The sequence below is a fragment of the Callithrix jacchus genome, chromosome 15 (genome assembly GCF_049354715.1).
Source record: "Callithrix jacchus isolate 240 chromosome 15, calJac240_pri, whole genome shotgun sequence".
NCBI lineage: Eukaryota > Metazoa > Chordata > Mammalia > Primates > Cebidae > Callithrix > Callithrix jacchus.
Genome location: NC_133516.1, coordinates 23,587,892 through 23,608,706, shown reverse-complemented (window position 1 = coordinate 23,608,706; position 20,815 = coordinate 23,587,892). Strand labels below are relative to the sequence as shown.

General features: G+C 42.2%; 1 protein-coding gene and 1 pseudogene across 3 annotated transcripts in view; both read left to right on the top strand.

The window, feature by feature from the left end:
* The window catches only part of LSG1 (large 60S subunit nuclear export GTPase 1), a 41,608-nt gene that overhangs the window by 10,758 nt on the left and 10,035 nt on the right, over positions 1–20,815 (top strand). For both annotated transcript variants that reach the window (XR_001907284.4, XM_002758209.5), the window contains exons 6-11: positions 2,421–2,481; positions 4,686–4,862; positions 9,459–9,872; positions 11,363–11,464; positions 11,550–11,693; positions 13,733–13,856. Coding sequence is in view for 1 of the 2 variants with exons in the window: in XM_002758209.5 (XP_002758255.4) it covers positions 2,421–2,481; positions 4,686–4,862; positions 9,459–9,872; positions 11,363–11,464; positions 11,550–11,693; positions 13,733–13,856 (1,022 nt within the window). In the remaining variant the exon portion in view is untranslated. The remainder of the gene's footprint in view (positions 1–2,420; positions 2,482–4,685; positions 4,863–9,458; positions 9,873–11,362; positions 11,465–11,549; positions 11,694–13,732; positions 13,857–20,815) is intronic.
* Positions 15,660–18,372, top strand: LOC103788205 (grainyhead-like protein 2 homolog pseudogene; annotated as a pseudogene). Its single transcript, XR_013527221.1, has one exon. The product of XR_013527221.1 is annotated as a grainyhead-like protein 2 homolog pseudogene (transcript).

Genomic DNA, 20,815 nt, shown 5'->3' with positions numbered 1-20,815 from the left:
AGCAGATGTCTCCTGTTCGGTAACAGGCTGGCTAAGCCATCTGCCTCTTTCATTCTAATAGTAGTGGTCAGAAAAGATTAGATGTATAATGTGTCGTTGAAATGCAGGAAACCACAGAGGCACTGAGGGCAGAATACTGTATTCCAGGAAGATAAGGCACTTCCATGGTGCTGCATCGACCCTGCCTGCTACGAGGCTGGCGCTTCGCTCTGCATCCTCATTCAGCACATGAAGCAGCTGTCTTAAAATGTCTTCTTTTCTTACTGGTGTTTCTAAACTGACGGTTCTTTCTATACATTCAGTTTGTCGACATAATGTTTGTAGACGTTGTAGTTTGTCCATTTTTTGGCAATCATTTTTTCATTTACTATTAAATATCCCATTTGAAAGTGAATGCTTACCTTAAAGAAGGAAATACTAGAACCAGTTTAACTAGAGAACTTAAAAAACAGTTTGTCCAAAATTAGCAAGTCTGTGAGTTTCGTTGCATCACAGGATTATGCTAAAATTTTAACTATTCTAAAAGAAAATGCACTTTTATTGTCAAAAGTGTGCCCTAAATGGTAACCTTAATTCCTTGATGTTGGGCATATTTGCAAAGTTGCCCCAGAAAAGGCTAGTTAACAGAATGAGGATTTTGGGGAGACCCTGCTGTGAGGTAGTAGTCGTGCATCTGTAGCTTATTTCCTTCCAGTGGCAGTCATGGTGGGCCTTTATAACATCTAGCCTCAGAGGCTGAAGGAAGGGAGGAGCCTCTCAGAGAAGCGAATTTTTTTTTTCTCCTTGCAGTGCTGGAGACCTGTAGTCCCCACTGTATTTGTGAGGGATTTGAGGGGCTTGCCATCAGCTGCAGAGTTGCCTTATTGCCGTACCTCCTTATATGTGTTGGAAGAAGTTGGACTTGCCCTTCCTGCTTCAGCCGGGCTCCCTAAATCCATACTTTCCTGTTCTGTAGTTTTGCCATTTAAACACATCTTGGAATTGGTGGATGACTGTTTCCCAAAAATATGCTTGTTTCTTGTTATTCCTGGGTTTAAATAAGATACTAGTTTCAATAATGGCAGGTGTCAGCGAGTGATTTACTGGTTTTCTTTTGAGGCCTTAACATGAATGCAGATTAGGGATTGAATATCTAGTAGACTTCACCTTGGAGTGAAGTATTTGGAATACCGTTTTATCTCACCAGGAGTACAGTGGATGTTTTGGCAATGAAACGTCATCTGAACCCCCCTCTAGGCTGTATGAGAGCAATAGCATTTATGATTAAGAGCATAACCTCTGGTCCAAGCTGCCTGGGTTCCCATTCTGGCTGTGTTACTTATTAGCTGGTGGCTCTGGGCAAGTTACCTAAGTGCCCTGAGCCTTAAGTCACTCATACATAAACTGGGAATAATTAATACCTTAAAAAATTAATATATGGGCCAGGCATGGTGGCTCATGCCTGTAATCCCAGCACTTTGGTGTTGCAGCGAACTGAGCACAGAAAGTCAACACCAGAAAAAAAGTATGCCAAATTGCAGGGTTTATTGCTGGCGACCACGGAGGACTCACGTCTCTCCAACCCGTGGCCCCGAAAGAAGAGAGATAAGACCTTTTTATACCCGCAAAACTACCTTGGGAGTGGGGGTGGAGATGGGAATGAAAGCTGTCAATCACCTCCCAGGCTAATCCTAGGGCCAGTGTATTCAAATCACCTTCTGGGCGGAGAGGAGGGTGAGGGGGTTCCGGACATTTCAAGGGCCAGGGGACTATTCTGATTGTTATTTAAGGGGTTCACAGATGCTAAGATTAGCATTCATTTACGCATCGTCTGGGTAGGGGTGGGATCCATAGATTTTCAGTTGCTTGGCGCCAGGATGGAATTATCTGGGGCTGCTTACTCTGGGAAACAAAGGCCAGCAATTCTGGCAGATAAGAGAAGGTATGCAGCTATACCTCTCTTTGCATCCTGCAAATAATCTAGCAGTTTACAGAAACCAAGGTTAGCAGTCCTTGTGAGGAGAATGGAAACATTTTTGTCTTTTATAAGATGGCAGTATACAGGTTCCAACTCTAAGTTAGCTATATCACATTGGGAGGCCAAGGCAGGCTGATCACCTGAGGTCGGGAGTTCGAGACCAGCCTGACCAACACGGAGAAACCCCGTCTCTACTAAAAATACAAAATTAACCAGGCGTGGTGGTGCGCACCTGTAATCCCAGCTACACAGGAGGCTGAGGCACGAGAATCTTTGAACCCAGGAGGCAGAAGTTGCAGTGAGCCTTGATTGTGCCATTGCACTCCAGCCTGGGCAACAAGAGCGAAATACCATCTCAAAAAAATAATAATAATGTATGTCCAGTGCTTCATATATTGCAAGTGTTTGCTACTCTGGCCATTTCCCTTCACAGTGATTGGTCTATCTCATGTTTGTTTTTCAGTGATATTGTGGTCCAGATAGTAGATGCTCGAAACCCACTCCTGTTCAGATGTGAGGATTTGGTAAGTCAAGTTTGACAAAATTCAAACGTAAGTCCTTTGAGTAGCAATGAGAGGGCCGCGTCACTCAGTGCAGTGACTGTAGGCATACATTCTTTCCTCTCTGGCTTTGTTTAATTAGGCCTCCTCCCCTTCCAGGGTCCGGAGCTTGCATAATGCCACTGTTTAGACAGATGTTTTCTCTTCTCAAACAATTGTTTCTATCTGCAAGAAGGCACAGACACTTACATGGGCTTTCTAGCTTTTACTTTAGAAGCCACTTAATAGACATTTGCCAGTTTCCCATTTTTCAGGAAACCCCAGTTGAAACAGCATTTTATTTATTTATTTTAGCATATTGCTGGTCACTTCACTTTCTAATTCATCCCGTAAGTTCTCTCTTCTCACACTTCAGTTATGACTCCCTGTGGTATTTTACAAGTGGGCTAAGTTTATGAAACACCACAGGGGTTAATAACTAAGGTGTGAGAATCCCCTGAGATAATGTAATAAAGCTTTGGGTTGAGAACTGTAGTACTGTGCTATAGCTGGCCTAGAGTTAGAGCCTGAACAACACCATTTTATACAAGACCAAGCTTGGCGTCTGTAAATATAACTGCTAGCTTGCTCTGCAAAATGCCCACTATGTAAAGCCGCTCACCTTTTCTTATCAGTAACTGCCTGAATTGCTGGCCTTTGCTTACTGGTAATGACCAGAATAAGCAGCCCAAGCTAATTCCATCCTGGCCCCTGCGACTTGTAATAAGTAACTAAGATCTGTGGATTCCACCCCTGCCCAGACGATGTGTAAACTAATAACTAAGGCTTAGCTTGACTTCTGTAAACCACTTAGGTAACAATTGAAGTGACAAGTCCCCTAGCCCCTTGGAATGTCCGGAGACCTGCGCCCTCCTCTCTGCTAGGGAGGTGATTTACGGAATCCCCTCGCCCTCAGAATGTCTGAATTCCTTCACCCCCACCCCCGCCCCACACCCTCACCCAGGAGGTGGTTTATGGGCATTAAAAGGTCTTGTCACCCTCCTTTCGGGGCCACGGGTTGGAGCCCTCCGTGGTTGCCGGCAATAAAGACCCTGCAATTTGGCATAATTTTGTCTTGGTGCTAATTTTATACTTGATCCAAATACTTCCAGTACATATTATTCTTCATTTATTTATTACTATTTTATATATGTAATTTTTTGTAGAGACAGGATCTTGACATGTCGCCCAGGCTGGTCTCCAACTCCTGGGCTCAAGCAATGCTCCCCACTCCGCCTTCCAAAGTGCTGGAATTACAGGCATGAGCCCCCATGTCTGGCCCAGATTATTTTTAAATAACAAAAATATTAATGATAGGCTGGGCACCCACTATTAATATTTTTGGTGATTCAACGATCACGCCTGTAATTTCAGCACTTTGGGAGGCTGAGGCGGGCAGATCACAAGCTCAGGAGTTAAGACCAGTCTGGCCAACATAGTGAAACCCTGTCTCTACTAAAAAACTTAAAAAAATTCGCCGGAGAGGGTGCTGTGCGCCTGTAATCCCAGCTACTCAGGAGGCTGAGACAGGAGAGTTTCGTGAACCCTGGAGGTGGATGTTGCAGTGAGCTGAGATCACGCCACTGCACTCCAGCCTGGGTGATAGTGCGAGACTTCGTCGCAAAAAAAAAAAAAAAAAAATTAGTGGTGGAACTTCTTTTCAAAGCTTACTGAAAGGATTAGTATAATGCATCATGATTAAAGATCTTTAAATTTAGGATGTGATTTAAAACTGGGGGCAGAGCCGAGGGTGGTGGCTCAAGGCTGTAATCCCAGCACTTTGGGAGGCTGAGGCGGGTGGATCACGAGGTCAAGAGATCGAGACCATCCTGGTCAACATGGTGAAACCCCGTCTCTACTAAAAATACAAAACATTAGCTGGGCATGGTGGCGCATGCCTGTAATCCCAGCTACTCAGGAGGCTGAGGCAGGAGAATTGCCTGAACCCAGAAGGCAGAGGTTGCAGTGAGCCGAGATCGTGCCATCGCACTCCAGCCTGGGTAACAACAGTGAAACTCCATCTCAAAAAAAAAAAAAAAAAAAAACTGGGGGCAGTCTGTAGGAGTTGGGTGGAAAAGAGAAGAAGAGAAAAACTAGGGGCAGTAAAAACTTTTATTGGGATCTTCCATATAATCAGCTTCATTTTTTCCTTGTTTGAAGAGGTCTTTCTAAATCTCTGTCTTGCTTAGGAATGTTATGTGAAAGAAATAGATGCCAATAAGGAGAACATCATTCTGATCAACAAGGCAGACTTGCTGACTGCTGAGCAGCGGAGTGCCTGGGCCACACACTTTGAAAAAGAAGACGTGAAGGTTATTTTCTGGTCAGCTTTGGCCGGAGGCATTCACCTGAACGCTGACTCTGAGGTAATCTGAGGGACTTTTCTTGGTTGGGTTTCAAAAAGGAGGATTTTGATTTCTCATTAATAATGCTTCGCTTGTTCTTTGTTTATTCTTATTGGAAATTTATGGGAATTAGAACCCATGTGCTGCATTAGAATGACGTATAGAAAGTAAATCACAGTTACTCTCTCTGTGGCTGTTGAATAGTCTGACATTTCCACTGTTGTTACACACTGATACTAGCTATATTTTTTAATTTTTAAAAAGATTGTAGGCAGGAAGTTGTATAGGAAGTTCCACAATGACCTTGTAACTGCTTTTAAGAGACGTCGGAACACCAGGGTGCAATTGAAGGAGGCAGTCAGTTCTCAGGACTTGATTAGAATCCCTTTTGACTTTGTTTGGAAAACAAAGAAACCGAGTAACCCTTAATTAAGATAAACCACATTATTTTCTTAATCTTGTAACCCAAATTTTGCAGAAGTAGTTGGAGCTTTGTTTTCACTTTCGAATAAAATAGTAACTCTGAAAAGAAATCAGTGATAATTGTAGAGGTGGAGAGGCTTGCGAAGTACTGTCTTTTTCCATGTTCTCGTCTCCTGTGTCTGTGTATCAGACATCTGCTGACTTCAGAGTGTTGTGTCTAGCTGGGTTATGAATACAGCACCCTCCCCTCCGTGAGCTCAGTTTATAAGCTCTCATCTCTGTCTCTGGGAAGGAGTTTCTTCCTCCCCCTCCCTGTCAAACAGTTGCATATTTCTCTTTGACTGCTTTAAGCCACAGGATGCTCGAAACCAGGTAACTCGTTCCTTTTTGCCTCGAAATTTAGAAAGTTCTTCCATTCAGTGGAAGGAAGTCAGCCACCGTATCCTTTGATCCGAGGACTCTGTCCCTTCAGTTCTCTCCTGCAGCTGTGCATTTTGTGCTTTCGTGTTCCTCATAGACACAAGCTCCGGGGCGCCCTCCTCATAGACACCAGCTCCGGGGCGCCCTCCTCATAGACACCAGCTCCGGGGCGCCCTCCTCATAGACACCAGCTCCGGGGCGCCCTCCTCATAGACACCAGCTCCGGGGCGCCCTCCTCATAGACACCAGCTCCGGGGCGCCCTCCTCATAGACACCAGCTCCGGGGCGCCCTCCTCATAGACACCAGCTCCGGGGCGCCCTCCTCATAGACACCAGCTCCGGGGCGCCCTCCTCATAGACACCAGCTCCGGGGCGCCCTCCTCATAGACACCAGCTCCGGGGCGCCCATCATGGGTGCCTGTTTACTTGTGTCAGGACTGCCGGTAAAACTGGCCACGCCTAATTGAATACGTTATTCCAGGTGGTGTTTGTCTAGGGCAGGTACAGAGCACTCATCTTTCTTGTCATCAGGATATTCACATGCATTCAGTTTCTGGTAGTTCATCCCCTTTCAGAAGCTGTTTGCTCTTGGCTCATTGAACCTGTGAGCAACTGAATCCCTCAAATATCAAAAAAATAAAAAAGACTTATTAAGCAAACTTCATCCCATCTTTACATGTAGAGAAAGACATTCGTTCTGTTTTATCTCACCTTAGGATAGTGCTGTTCCCTTTAAATATGTTAATGATTTGGTACCAAGGCAGAGTTCATCTTAGAGTGTGCGGTTAGAGTTTCCTTACCTTCTAGCTGTGAATTTTCACGTCATTGATAACACTGTTGAACAGGATAGGAGCAAGGATACGGCCCTGTGACCTTTTGTGGACTTACTAGCAGCACTCTGCTAAGCGTTTTTACGTGAATATAGATATATTCACAAGAAGGTAATAATAGTTATTACCATCATTAATTAAAACTAACCCGTAAAAGTAATAAGTTAATAAAAACATATTCTTTACCAAGCACCACTGTTCTAAACACTTTACATATCTTACTCATTTAATCTTCTCAGCATTAAGTATAGATCCTTACCATTCTTAGACAGAAGAATAGTTCGCCCTCTTAAACCATTATTTCTGTTGTTTCAAGTCTTTTCTGAACGTCATTGTCTTACTGAAGTTTTAAAAATAGGTATTATCATTATATTGCTCTGCTGCGATGCCATAACCCTGTAAAAAATGGAAAGATGAGTTTCTGCAGGTTTGGCCTCTCTTGACTTACTAATCAAGTAGTCGCTAACAAAGGGAAATGAACCTTTTTGCATGATCAGTAACTCTTATTGCCTCCTGTTGACCGTCTTATTGTTAGAGCTCACCAGGTAACCTGTGGAACTGTTTTAATGTCAGTCACTGATGGAAGGTAATTCCTTCCTCCTTTTTAAGAGTTAGGCACCATTTGATTCTCCCAAGTTTTCTGGACTCTGCTGTTCTCCGTGATTTCTCAGGCTGCAAAGTCTTACTTGTAACCATATCTGTAATGTGGGTATCAAACATGAACGTATTAGAAGCAGCTTAATAGTCACTGTTTTCTCGCCTGAAAGTTGGGTTCATCTTCTGCAGTTGTTCAGCTTCTGTTGTTCAACCTCAGTTTTCAACTTCCGAAAAATGTGACGTTTTTGAAAAGACAGAGCCCAATTCTGAGTTGACTATCTCTGGGTTTCCTTTGGTCACCTGGAAATTACACTGTGTTCCCCAAAAGATTGAGTTTTTCCTTCTTTCTTTTAATTTTTAACTTAATTATGGCAAAGTCCTTTTATTGTCTTCACTACTTTTCCTGAGACTGAACTGCTCCCAGCTGTAGTTTTTCTATTACACATTGACGTTCAGTTCGCATTCTTGTTTTTCTGTTTCTTTAGTATTTTAAAATGACTCAAAAGAGTTCACAGTGAGGACACTGACTTCTTTACATTCACTGCTCATTTACCATGGAACGTGCTTCCAATTCTGTATTTCTCTCATAAGCCAGGTTTCTTTTTGAGTTGCCAGGCTTGATTGTGAAATCATCCTATTTTTCCTGGCATTTTGTTTTTATTTCTGCTTTCTTAAGATTTAGGATACATGTTTGAATTCACTGTGACCCCTTCTGTGACTGTTAATCATTCTAACACAAAATTACTTGGAAATCATACAAGCTTTCCATTACTTTCAAGTCCTAACAAATTCACCCTTGTTGATAAGACTTAGTAACTGTAAATTGCCTTATTTCTGCTTTGTTGTCAAGAGGGACTCAGAAGAATTAACACACCCATGAGTAGTAAATGATTTTTACCTTTCGCTTTCCAAAGGGAATCTTTCATCTCTTTCATTGGTAAATTTCCACATGTGGAGTTGAGTTTTGCCACCGCATTTCACACACACAGATCTGTGCTCCATGGTACTTTGACTTACTAAAAGCAATTAAGAGAGGAGAACAGTTTTTTTAAACATGCCAACCACTGTCTTTAAAAATACAAACGTGGCCGGGCGCGGTGGCTCATGCCTATAATCCCAGCACTTTGGGAGGCCGAGGCGGGTGGATCACGAGGTCAAGAGATTGAGACCATCCTGGTCAACATGGTGAAACGCTGTCTCTACTAAAAATACAGAAATTAGCTGGGCATGGTGGTGCGTGCCTGTAGTCCCAGCTACTCAGGAGGCTGAGGCAGGAGAATTGCTAGAACCCAGAGGGCGGAGGTTGCAGTGAGCCGAGATCGCGCCATTGCACTCCAGTCTGGGTAACAACAGCGAAACTCCGTCTCAAAAAATAAATAAATAAAATAAAAATACAAATGTAAAATGAACTGCAAATGGCAAAGTTGCCCTTGCTTTGTGCAGAGTATGTTAAATGTGTTGTTGCTCCTGAGAAATGCTTTGTTTTATTATGTAGCCCATTGCAAAATAATGTACTGCCAAAGAATTAAGTTGAACATAAGCTTTTCCCCTTGTGTTCTTTGAAGTGTTGTTGTTTTCTGTTTGTTTTTGGAGAGACCCTGTCTCTGGTCTTGAATTCCTGGCATTGAGCAATACTCCCACCTCAGCCTACCCAAGTAGGGGTATTACAGGTGCTGGGATTACAGGTGTTACAGGTGTGAGCCATCACACCTGGCCGAAAGAGTTATTTTCAATTACAAAAGCAATACATGTTATCTGTATAGAGTTCAAATAGTATAGAAACATATAAAGTAAAAAGTGAAGGGAAGGTCCCATTTCTCCTCCCCTCCACGAGGGCGCCACCATTGATGGTTGTCTGTCACAGCACTGAAAGGCTTTCATTGTCTTCTCCCTATATCACCTTTCAGTCTCCATCAGAACTTTGCTTGTCCTCTGTTCATCCCTTTTTTTTTCCTTTTTTTTTTTTTTTTTTTTTTTTTTTTTCAGACAGAGCCTTGCTCTGTCGCCCAGGCTAGAAGAGTGCAATGGCGCCATCTCGGCTCACTGCAACCTCCACCTCCTAGGTTCAAACAATTCTCCTGAGTAGCTGGGATTACAGGTATGCACCACCACGCCCAGCTAATTTTTGTATTTTTAGTAGAGACAAGGTTTCACCATGTTGGTCAGGCTGGTCTCAAACTCCTGACCTCAAATGCTCTGCCCGCCTCAGCCTCCCAAAATGCTGGGGTTAAAGAGTGAGGCACGGCGCCCGCCTGTCCTCTGTTCATCTTGCATAACCGATTCATTAAGTATCTTGCCTAGAGTGGAAACTGCAGTTACGTACTTCTGAGTGTTTCTATTTTATCAGGAAGAGGTAAACAGAGATGATAGACAAAGCAATACCACTGAGTTTGAAAACTCCAGTTTCGACGAGGCTGAAATTTCACACAGTGAGACCGAACATCTCCCAGCCAGGGACTCTCCTTCACGTAGTGAAAATCCCACTACTGATGAAGATGACAGTGAGTATGAGGACTGTCAGGAGGAAGAGGAAGATGACTGGCAGACGTGTTCAGAAGAAGACAGTCCTGATGAAGAGGACTGTGGCCAGGACTGGAAGGAAAGCTGTATGTCAGATTCTGAGGCTCCGGGCAGGAACACCCCGCAGAAGAGGCAGATACACAACTTTAGCCATCTGGTATCAAAGCAGGAGTTACTAGAGCTTTTTAAGGAGCTACACACTGGGAAGAAGGTGAAAGATGGACAACTTACAGTCGGACTGGTAAGATGACATTATGTCAGAACATTGTTACCACATAATGTCTTTATTCCCCATTCCTCAGTAGCTACATGAGGACCCCAGAGACTAACCAGGCTTCTGGCATCACAGGGAACATTGCCCTCTTGTTGCCCACTGGCATCATGAGATTAGGCAGTGGGACAGACAGACCCCAACTCGAAGGAATCAGCTTCCTCAAGGGTTGTACTGGTAACATACCTGTTCACATTAAATGCATCCTCCAGTTTCCCTTCAGTAAAGCTTTTCCTGTCATATGAAGGACCAAGAGAGCAGAATAAAAGAGATGTTATTGTTGTCTTCAGACTTCAGCCCAGTGCTCTTTTGACACGCTGTGATCCTTGCCAGCTTAAGCTGTAAATGTTCCAGATGCTTATTAGGGAGAACCCCAACATCTTGGGGCTGGACAAAATTGACAAATGAGTTAGTTGCATAAACACTGCAGAGCATAGCAGATGGGGGAAGTAGATCACATCCCCAGCTTTATATACCCTAGTTCCAAAAGTGGCTGTGGAAGTGCCCAAACCCCAAGGGGCTACAGTATGGTTCTAGGTGGCTCCATCCTTAGCTAAGGAGATGTAAGGTGTTAGAGAAGGTATTTATTATAAAGATCTATCTATAATATAACAGTGAGGGAAAGGAGATCGTGGCAGGTTTGAAAGTCTCCTAGCTTTTCAGTTGCATGCTAAGTATAGCTAATCATAATTATTTTTGAGCCCCCTTCTCTCCTGCCCCAACCCCCTGCCCCAAAATGCCTGCTTAAAATGACTAAAGTAGATTAGCATCTTATTTTACTGCACTAGTTAAAAGAGTTGTCTGTGGAGTCAGACAGGCCTAGGTGTGATTCCCAATTCAGCAGTAGAACTAGCTTGTTATGAACACTGGGAAAGTTGCTTAATGTCTTTGAGCTTTCAAGCTTCATTGTCTATATTGTTGCTAAAAATTTGTATCAGAAAGTTCAACTTCTCTACAAGTACCCTTCTTTCTCACATTTATGGAAAAACTGAGCAGCCTTCCTCATTTTCTGAATTTCTCACTCTAGAAATTCTGTAAACATTTATTGATCACCTGCCACATGCCAGGCAAGAATGCTGACTCTTAATTGAAAATTTAAAAAATGTGTTATGATTATTAAAATGTCCATCTGGTCATCCTCACCCAGTGTCGAAGATGCAACAGAAACAGCTGCCTGTAGATGGGGCAGTGAGGGAAGGCTGGGAACAAGGGGATGAAACAACAAAACCTATACAATTAAAATGTGCATAACCTGACCATATGTCACTGGAGACACATCTGAATAAATATACCCACATCACAGGAGAAAAAAAGATGTCTCAACAAACACAGAGCATCGATTTCAAATCATTTTCTCAAGTAACCAGATGCTTATGCTAGTCTTGCCACTATCTGTAATGCCTCTGAGTCTTTGATAGATGTACTGTTTTCCTGTTTGGTAACTGCTGAGTCTCTTCTAGGTGGGCTACCCTAATGTTGGTAAGAGTTCAACAATCAACACCATCATGGGCAACAAGAAAGTATCTGTGTCTGCCACACCTGGTCACACGAAGCACTTTCAGGTATGTCTGTAGTTCCTTGCCACTCCTATGCTGCTCTTTCTTTGTTTGTTGTATGCCCAGCTCAGACCTCTTATTTGTCTTTCAGACACTCTACGTGGAGCCTGGCCTCTGCCTATGTGACTGCCCAGGCTTGGTGATGCCATCTTTTGTGTCTACCAAGGCAGAAATGACTTGCAGCGGAATCCTCCCAATTGATCAGATGAGAGATCACGTTCCGCCTGTATCATTAATATCCTTTCTGCTTCAGAAACACTGTAGTTATTATGTGCGTATTAGGGCTTCAGGTTTGTTTTAGGCATTTGAGGGATTCAGATTTGATGAGGAATTTAAAATACTAGTGATCTGCACAAGTTCATAGTGTGAGATAGCATGAGAACTTCAGAATTAGAACTTCACTTCCTATTTCAGCAGTGCAGGAATGGAAGAGTCCAGGTTTCAGATACTCAGCTCCAAGTTGCAAACCTGTTTAACAATGCCATTTAACCATTTCAGTGACCTTGGAAAACTTGCTTTGCTTTTCTCTAAGTGGGGAAAAATCATCGATATCACGGTTGATTAATCAGTATAACTAACATATATTGAATACTTGCTATGTGCTTTTCTAAACCCTAACCTAGTATCTTTTAATCCTCAAAAAACAACCCTTAAGGCAGACACTGCTGTTATTCCCATTTCTTCAAACTTGAGGAAACTGAGGCACAGAGAAGTTAAATAATTTATCTAAGCCCTTATAGCTAGTAAGTAGTAAATTAGGAACTCTACTGCCTCTCAGTAGCATAATGAATTAACTTACATAAAGCATCTAGGACAGTCCCCAGCATGTAAAAAGGACTCAAAGATGGATTTGTGAAGAACTATGTGCAGGGGCCAGTCATGGTGTTTCATGCCTATAACCACCAACACTTTGGCAGGCCGAGGTGCATAGGTCACTTGAGCCAGGAGTTTGAGATCAGCCTGGCCAACATAGCAAAACCCTGTCTCTACTAAAAGTACAAAAATTAGCTGGGCACAGTGGTGCACGCCTATAGTCCCAGCTACTTGGGAGGCTGAGGCACGAGAATTTCCTGAACCTGGAAGGCAGAGGTTGCAATAAGCTGAGATAGTGCCACTGCACTCCTCACTGTGGGTGACACAGTGAGACTCTTGTCTTTAAGAAAAAAGAAAATGAAAGAAAAAAACTTGCAAGATCTGAGATTTTACTCTGTTTACGAGCTAACAAGTTTGTCATTGTTTTGTGGATACTAGCAGAAAACAGGAGACTTCATGAAACTGGCACAGTAATCCATTGGCTCCTGAGTAGGGTAAAATTGCAGACCCTTCATAACTAAAGGCCACAGCTTATTTATAGATATATCTATTTGAAAAAGTATATACCTTTTTTTTTTTTTTTTTTGAGATGGATTTCACTCTGTCACCCAGGCTGGAGTATAGTGGTTTGATCTTGGCTCACTCTAACCTCTGCCACCTGTTTAATCAATTCTCCTTCGCCTCCGAAGTAGCTGGGATTACAGGTGCACGTCACCACGCCCAGTTAATTTTTGTATTTTTTTAAGTAGAGACGAGGTTTTGCCATGTTCAGCAGGCTGGTCTCAAACACCTGACCTCAGATGATCCGCCTGCCTCGGCCTCCCAAAGTGCTGGGATTATAGGCATGAGCCACTGTGCTGGGCCTTTTAAGTTTCTAATTAATAGTTAGACATGAATTATTTATTGCAGGCAGCCTCAGGTTAGGTACTGTGGAAGGTAGGGCATGAATGGAGATGGCTCCTGACTTTTATGACGCATCAGTCTGTTGGGGCACATGAGGCATGTATGTGAATAACTTGTACAACACAGAATATCGTTACTGGCTTAAGGAAAATTCAGACAAACTGTAGGAGATTAGACAGAGGAGGAAAAGTAATCCCGCATAATTGTAGACATTAGAAACAAAGACTCCACTTGCTTTATCTCTAAATTAGAATCATCTCACAAATGCGTGATCTTTTCAGGGTAAAAATATGGCATCTTTAAAGTCTGCTTCAGAGATATTTTAAATTATTACTTTAAAAGAATTCCTATGGAAGAGTTGTTGGAACTTAAGGCCTTGTTTAAAAGGAAAAAAAACAACTGAGTCTTTTAAAATTAATCAGTAACTATGCTTCTGCTTTGGAGAGGAGAAAGTGTTTGTCATACAAGTGACGAAGTACCATGTTCCTAGAGGCAGGTTTCTTATGCCATGGGGAGGAGGGAGGCAGTTCAAGAGAATGGTTTCCCTGACAAGCTTACGTTTGCCAGAATATTCCAAGACATGTTTTAGAAGTTACCTATGGGATTAATATCATAAAGCCTAGAGAGGATGAAGATCCCCACCGGCCTGCAACGTCAGAAGAACTGTTAACAGCTTATGGATGTAAGTTGTGATTCATTAGAAAACATGAACAAAAGTAACAGCATACCTAATTAATAGAAATGACAATAGTAATAGTACTAGAAACACTATTGTGCAAAGATAGAAATTTACACTATTTCTTTAGCATTTTCAAGCCGTCTTCCCGGGTGAATGTTTCTGTCTCTGCAGGCCTTGCCTGCAAAGTAACCTGAAGTGCAAATAGCTTTTAGGACGTTTGCTGCTTTGACGGTACCCACGTGCAGGCACAGGGTTCTCATCTTAGGCTGTGTTGGCTCTTTCTGGAGCCTTCTCCCAAACAAGAAGAAAAGGGCTGTGTGGAAGGAAGTGAGTATGCACACCAGAGCGAGACAGGAGAGGTATGAGGGAACACCAGCAGGGAAACCGTCAGAGACGGGACGGAGGGGAGCTTGGTTAGGAGAGAGGCACAAAGCGTCCTCCTTCCATCAACCCCAGAAACCTTACTTGACATTAAAATGAGCCCACAGCCATCCCACCTTCACATTTATCCCAATTCCACATGAGAACCTATGATTTCTTACTTTAAATGTAAACTTTAAAGGTGGCCTGGAGAACCTGTGTCTACCTAAAAAAAAAATAGCAGTGTTAGGAACATTTCCATGCATGTGTGGCTTGCCTTTAAGGGATTGCCACTTGCTGGGAAGGAGTTCAGGTGATTTCAGTATTTACTGGCAGAGAAAGGTGAAAGGTGATTTGATATGAATCACACTTAATCAAACCTTGAACGTACAGACTCTAACGAGGAAAAATACTAAACACTTGTGGTAAAACTATTGTCATTACAGATTCATAGAGCAAGAAAAGACCCTGAAGATCACCTCACCTCCTAGCCCCCACCTTTTTATTTTTGTTTTTTGAAACGGAAGCTCAGTGTAACCCAGGCCAGAGTGCAGTGGTGTGATCTCGACTTAGTGAAACCTCCACCTCCCTGGTTCAAGAAATTCCCTTGCCTCAGCCTCCGGGGTAGCTGGGATTACAGGCACCCGCCACCACTCCAGCTAATTTTTTTGCACTTTTTGTAGAGATGGGGTTTCATCATGTTGGTCAGGCTGGTCTTGAACTCCTGTCCTTATGATCCACCTGCTTCAGGCCCCCAAAGTGTTGGGATTACAGGTGTGAGCCACTGCGCCCAGCCCTAGCCCCCGCTTTTAAGAGTAATCTGAACTCAGAGCCTGAGCTGACCCAAGGTGAGGTGGCTGGTCAGTTGCATACCCTGGGTGGGATCTCTCTCCAAGATGTTAGCCTGGAAAATGCAGAAAGGTGTACTCCACCAAACTTTCAATTTGATTGTACTTCCAGATAAAACTGAAAAGAATGAGTCTTTTAAGATTTTTCATCTAATGCTGCCTTATAAAATCAGAGTAAGGAAAAAGCCAGTTTGTAAAAGCAAATGACCACACTCACAGTTTTTAAGTTCAGTATCTGCAAGTGCATGTAGAATAAAATCTCTGGCTGTAAATTTTCAAAGATACTGCCAAATTAATGTCATTCATTCTATTTTGTATTTCTTTAAATAGTTGTGAAGTTGAACATCTTTCCAAATGTTTTGTGGCCATTTGTATTTCTTCTGGGAATCACATTTTCCTGTACATGGTTCCTGTCTTAATGAGTTCTAGAAGTTCTTTGTTATATGTGCTACACGTTTTTCCCAATGTTAATTTACGGTGTCTTTGTCCCCACAGAAGTTGACGATTTTAATAGACTGTGTATTTCCTTTTTGGTTTGATTGGGTTTGGTGTTTTACTTGGGAAGGTCTTATCCATCCCAAAAAGATAAAACTATCTGGAGAAAGTTACCTGTGGCCGCCCAAGTCCGCCACTTTGTGCTCTGTGTCCGCCCATTGCCACGATCCAGGAGGACTCCGCGCCGCCCGGCCGCCTCCGAGCTCGGGCCCCATGTGAGGGGCCCCCCCTTATCCCATCTTTCCGGCTAGACTTGAAAGTCCAGTTTCACCAGAGGCTGAGGCTCCAGGAAAAGGGGAGCAAGTTCATTGGATCAAACATGTCACATGAGTCGGACAATAATAAAAGACTAGTGGCCTTAGTGCCCATGCCCAGTGACCCTCCATTCAATACCCGAAGAGCCTATACCAGTGAGGATGAAGCCTGGAAGTCATACTTGGAGAATCCCCTGACGGCAGCCACCAAGGCCATGATGAGCATTAATGGTGATGAGGACAGTGCTGCTGCCCTTGGCCTGCTCTATGACTATTACAAGGTTCCTCGAGACAAGAGGCTGCTGTCTGTAAGCAAAGCAAGTGACAGCCAAGAAGACCAGGAGAAAAGAAACTGCCTTGGCACGAGTGAAGCCCAGAGTAATTTGAGTGGAGGGGAAAACAGAGTGCAAGTCCTAAAGACTGTTCCAGTGAACCTTTCTCTAAATCAAGATCACCTGGAGAATTCCAAGCGGGAGCAGTACAGCATCAGCGTCCCCGAGAGCTCTGCCATCATCCCCGTGTCGGGAATCACTGTGGTGAAAGCTGAAGATTTCACACCAGTTTTCATGACCCCACCTATGCACTATCCCCGGGGAGATGGGGAAGAACAACGAGTGGTTATCTTTGAACAGACTCAGTATGACCTGCCCTCGCTGGCCACCCACAGCGCCTATCTCAAGGATGACCAGCGCAGCACCCCAGACAGCACGTACAGCGAGAGCTTCAAGGACGCAGCCACAGAGAAATTTCGGAGTGCTTCAGTTGGGGCTGAGGAGTACATGTATGATCAGACCTCAAGTGGCACGTTTCAGTATACCCTGGAAGCCACCAAATCTCTCCGCCAGAAGCAGGGGGAGGGCCCCATGACCTACCTCAACAAAGGACAGTTCTATGCCATAACACTCAGCGAGACTGGAGACAACAAATGCTTCCGACATCCCATCAGCAAAGTCAGGAGCGTGGTGATGGTGGTCTTCAGTGAAGACAAGAACAGAGACGAACAGCTCAAATACTGGAAATACTGGCACTCTCGGCAGCACACAGCGAAGCAGAGGGTCCTTGACATTGCTGATTACAAGGAGAGCTGTAATACAATTGGAAACATTGAAGAGATTGCATATAATGCTGTTTCCTTTACCTGGGACGTGAATGAAGAGGCGAAGATTTTCATCACCGTGAATTGCTTGAGTACAGATTTCTCCTCCCAAAAAGGGGTGAAAGGACTGCCTTTGATGATTCAGATTGACACATACAGTTATAACAATCGTAGCAATAAACCCATTCATAGAGCTTATTGCCAGATCAAGGTCTTCTGTGACAAACAGATGGGAAGCCTGGGAGCATGAAGCTAGAGGAAATCCTGGCTCACTCATTTCACTTGAAAATGACCAACAGAAAAGAAAAAGCAATTAAATCCTATAGAATGTTTCATGAGAAAAGAGATTAAGATCAGACTGACTTCCCTATGAATAATGAATGCCTATCAAAAAGGCCTACAAAACAAGTGAAAACTGTAGCCTGATATTTCAAAATAAGCTAAATGAAATTAAAGAAATAATGGAAGTTTGAAGATCAACACGAATCACAATTTGAAAAATTCAGCTTGAGATGTGTAGAAAAAATAGAATGACTTGAAAGGAGATGAGATGGAACTCATGGAATTTAGAAATAAAGGATTAAAATATATTAGAAATAAAAACTATGCTAGAAGCAGTACAGAGTAAATAAATGTAAAAGATAATACTTTAAGAAAACAAGCTGGAAAACAACAACATTTTTTAAATCAGAGGAAATGAAGAAAGAGGTGTGAGATAAAATACAGATATAGATGAAAGGTAAAGAAGATGTGATATAGGCCAGGTGCATGGCTCACACCTGTAATCCCGGCACTTTGGGAGGCCAAGGTGGAAGAATCACATGAGTCCAGGAGTTTGAGGCCAGCTTAGGCAACAAAGCAAGACCCTCATCTCTACAGAAAAATGTAAACATTACCCAAGTTCAGCGATGCTTGTCTGTAGTCCTAGATACTCAGGAGGCTGAGGCAGGATGATTGTTTGAGTCCAGGAGTTTGAGGTTGCAGTGAACTATGCTCTAGCCTGGGTGACAGAGTGAGACCCTATCTTTAAAAAAAGAATTCAGCATACATATAATATAAATCTTTGAGAAAAAATAGTGCGAGGGTGGAATAATAAAAATACATATGCTTTATGCATTTAAATACATATGCTCTAAGGGAAACTTTAAACAGAAAATGTATGTATTTAAACAGCCCACCACCCACTTGGGAAAATTGATCCAGTATAACCAATACCAAATAGTTAAGTTATTGGACTTTTGAAAAAAGAAAATAATATAATTTGGGCATCTCAGTAAATAAAATAAATATTAAATTACTTATAAGGCAAATTTGATTATCAAACTTTTAAACAGCAATACCTTGTCAGAAGACAATGTTATTTAAGGTAACGAAGTAAAGAAAATATGAGCCAAGAAGTTTATACGCAGCCAAATTGACTTTGAAGCATAAAGAGAAACACAGGCACAACAAAATAAAATAACAAACTCCCTGAATCCGAGAATATTTCTTCTTAGAGACTCCAACTTTAGACAAGCAATATTACTGTAAAGACACTGATAAAATGACTGGTGGTGAGCATTCAGGATCTGTTTGCCTGTAGATCTCATTCCTAATGATGGCAGAGTGTGACAGTGTATTCTGATAAGGTAGACATTGTACAATTATTTTAAAATTGGGAAGGATAGAAAGGAGAGCATATAAAAAATAAAATAAGTTGACTAACCGCTTATAGATATTCATTGTAAATGAAAGGATACTACTTCATATCAGATGCCAGGGAGAGAGAGGAAGGGAGAGATGATATTAGCAGCCAGTTCACTATTGCCCATCACTCTTTTTTAAAAATTATTTTTCCATAAGTTACTGGGGTACAGGTAGTGTTTGGTTACATAAGTAAGTTCTTTAGTGCTGATTTGTGAGGTTTTGGTGTGCCCATCACCTGAGCAGTACACACTGTACCATATATGTAGTCTTTTATCCCTTGCTCCCCTCCCACTTTTCCCCAGAATCCCCCAAAGTCCACTGTATCATTCTTATGCCTTTGCGTCCTCATAGCTTAGCTCCCACATATCAGTGAGAACATGTGATGTTTGGTTTTCCATTCCTGAGTTGCGTCACTTAGAACAATAATCTCCAGTCGTATCCAGGTCACTGCAGATGCTGTTAATTCAGCCCATCACTCTTAAAGGTGCTGCAGTCAGTTGTATTAAAGGTCTATATGCTGTTAACATTCCTGAGACTTCTGGTTTAGCAATAACAGAGCATTGAGAGAAGTAGGCTCCAGTGAGCAGACAACAGTGGCAGGAGGAAGCAGAGATGGGCCATGACAATTTCAGTTAATGCCAATCATCCAGCTTTCAGAGCAGCACAACAATCAATAGGACAGTTTCCATGACACTGGTAGGACAATAGAACAGTACACAGTAGGAAAATTCACAATACACAGTACACAGTAGGACAGTTCATAGTATACAGTAGGACAGTGCACCGTAAGACAGTTCACAGTACATAGTAGGACAGCTCATAGGACACAGTAGGACAGAGCACAGTACACAGTAGGACAGTATACAGTAAGCACACAGCAGGATAGTTCACAGTAGGACAGTTCACAATACATAGTACACAGTAGGACAGTTTAGGACAGTACACAGTATATAGTAGGACAGTACACAGAACACAGTAGGACAATACACAATAGAACAGTTCACAGTACATAGTAGGACAGTTTCCATGACACAACAATCAGTAGGACAGTTTCCAGGACAGCAGGGAGGTTTCTGTGACAATTTCTAGAGGCCTGTTAAATCAATAGACATAGTTATGTCGAAATGGTGAAATATCAAAGGCACAGACAGCATAAGTAATTTCCCCAGAGACACACAGGGAGAATGCAGAGGAGTTAGATGCAAATCTAGGCCTGATTTCAAACTCATTCTTCTGGAACTGATAAATAACTGTATACAAAAAATACTGAAATGACAACTGGCAATTCAAAACCTCCATAAAGAGCCAAAGTAGCCTTTAAAAACAAAACAAAACAAATCAGCTTCTATCTTTAATTCAGCAATATTAAATATTAAGAAACATTTTCAAACAATGTATAAGAGAGATTTTTAAAGCATAAATAACAAAGCATTTAAATAATTTGAATTCCCTTACTTTATTTCAGATATTCCAAGGGAGATTGTAGAATCCCCCTCTATGAATCCCCTTCTTAGAAATAAAGAACAAAGTCAGAGATGAGGAGAAAGAGGGGGAAGAATTAGAGGAATCTGGCAATCCATTCGTTTTCACTTTGGCAGTTGGAATTAAAAGTGAGAGAAAGGGTTAAGGATTCTCCTAAAATTATTCTATGTTATAGTGTTATTGCAATAAGTAATAAGAAAAAGAAAGAATAAAAGCCTGCGGATGCATGGAGAATGTTCTATTGTTGTTCACCTATGTCCTAGAATGAGAGGGACTCTAAGATGCTAAGAGGGCAAATAAAATTATTGATTGATTATAAAAAAAAAAAAAAGATAAAACTATCTTCCTGTAATATTTACTTTTTTTTTTAACATTTAGATATTTAATCTGCCTAAATTTATTTTTGTATATTGTGTGAATTAGGATTCTAACTATTTTCTTCTGACCTGGAAAAGCCAGTTGACAGCTAGTATGTGAGGGAGCTGAGTCTTGAACCCAGCCTGTCTGCTGAAGCCACGTTCTTAACCACTGTGTTTGCTACTCCTCTAATTGAGTTAGTATTAAAGGGGTCTTACTGGGGAAAAAAATGTAGGTATACCATTAAATAAGAAAACTTGATCTATTGCTTTTTGTTTTGCAAATAGTATTGACAATGTAGCATTCTCCTACAGGTAGCCTCCATGAATAAATGTTTAAAATAAAGAGGAGTAAGAATGCATAGTTATTAATAGAAGCTACATC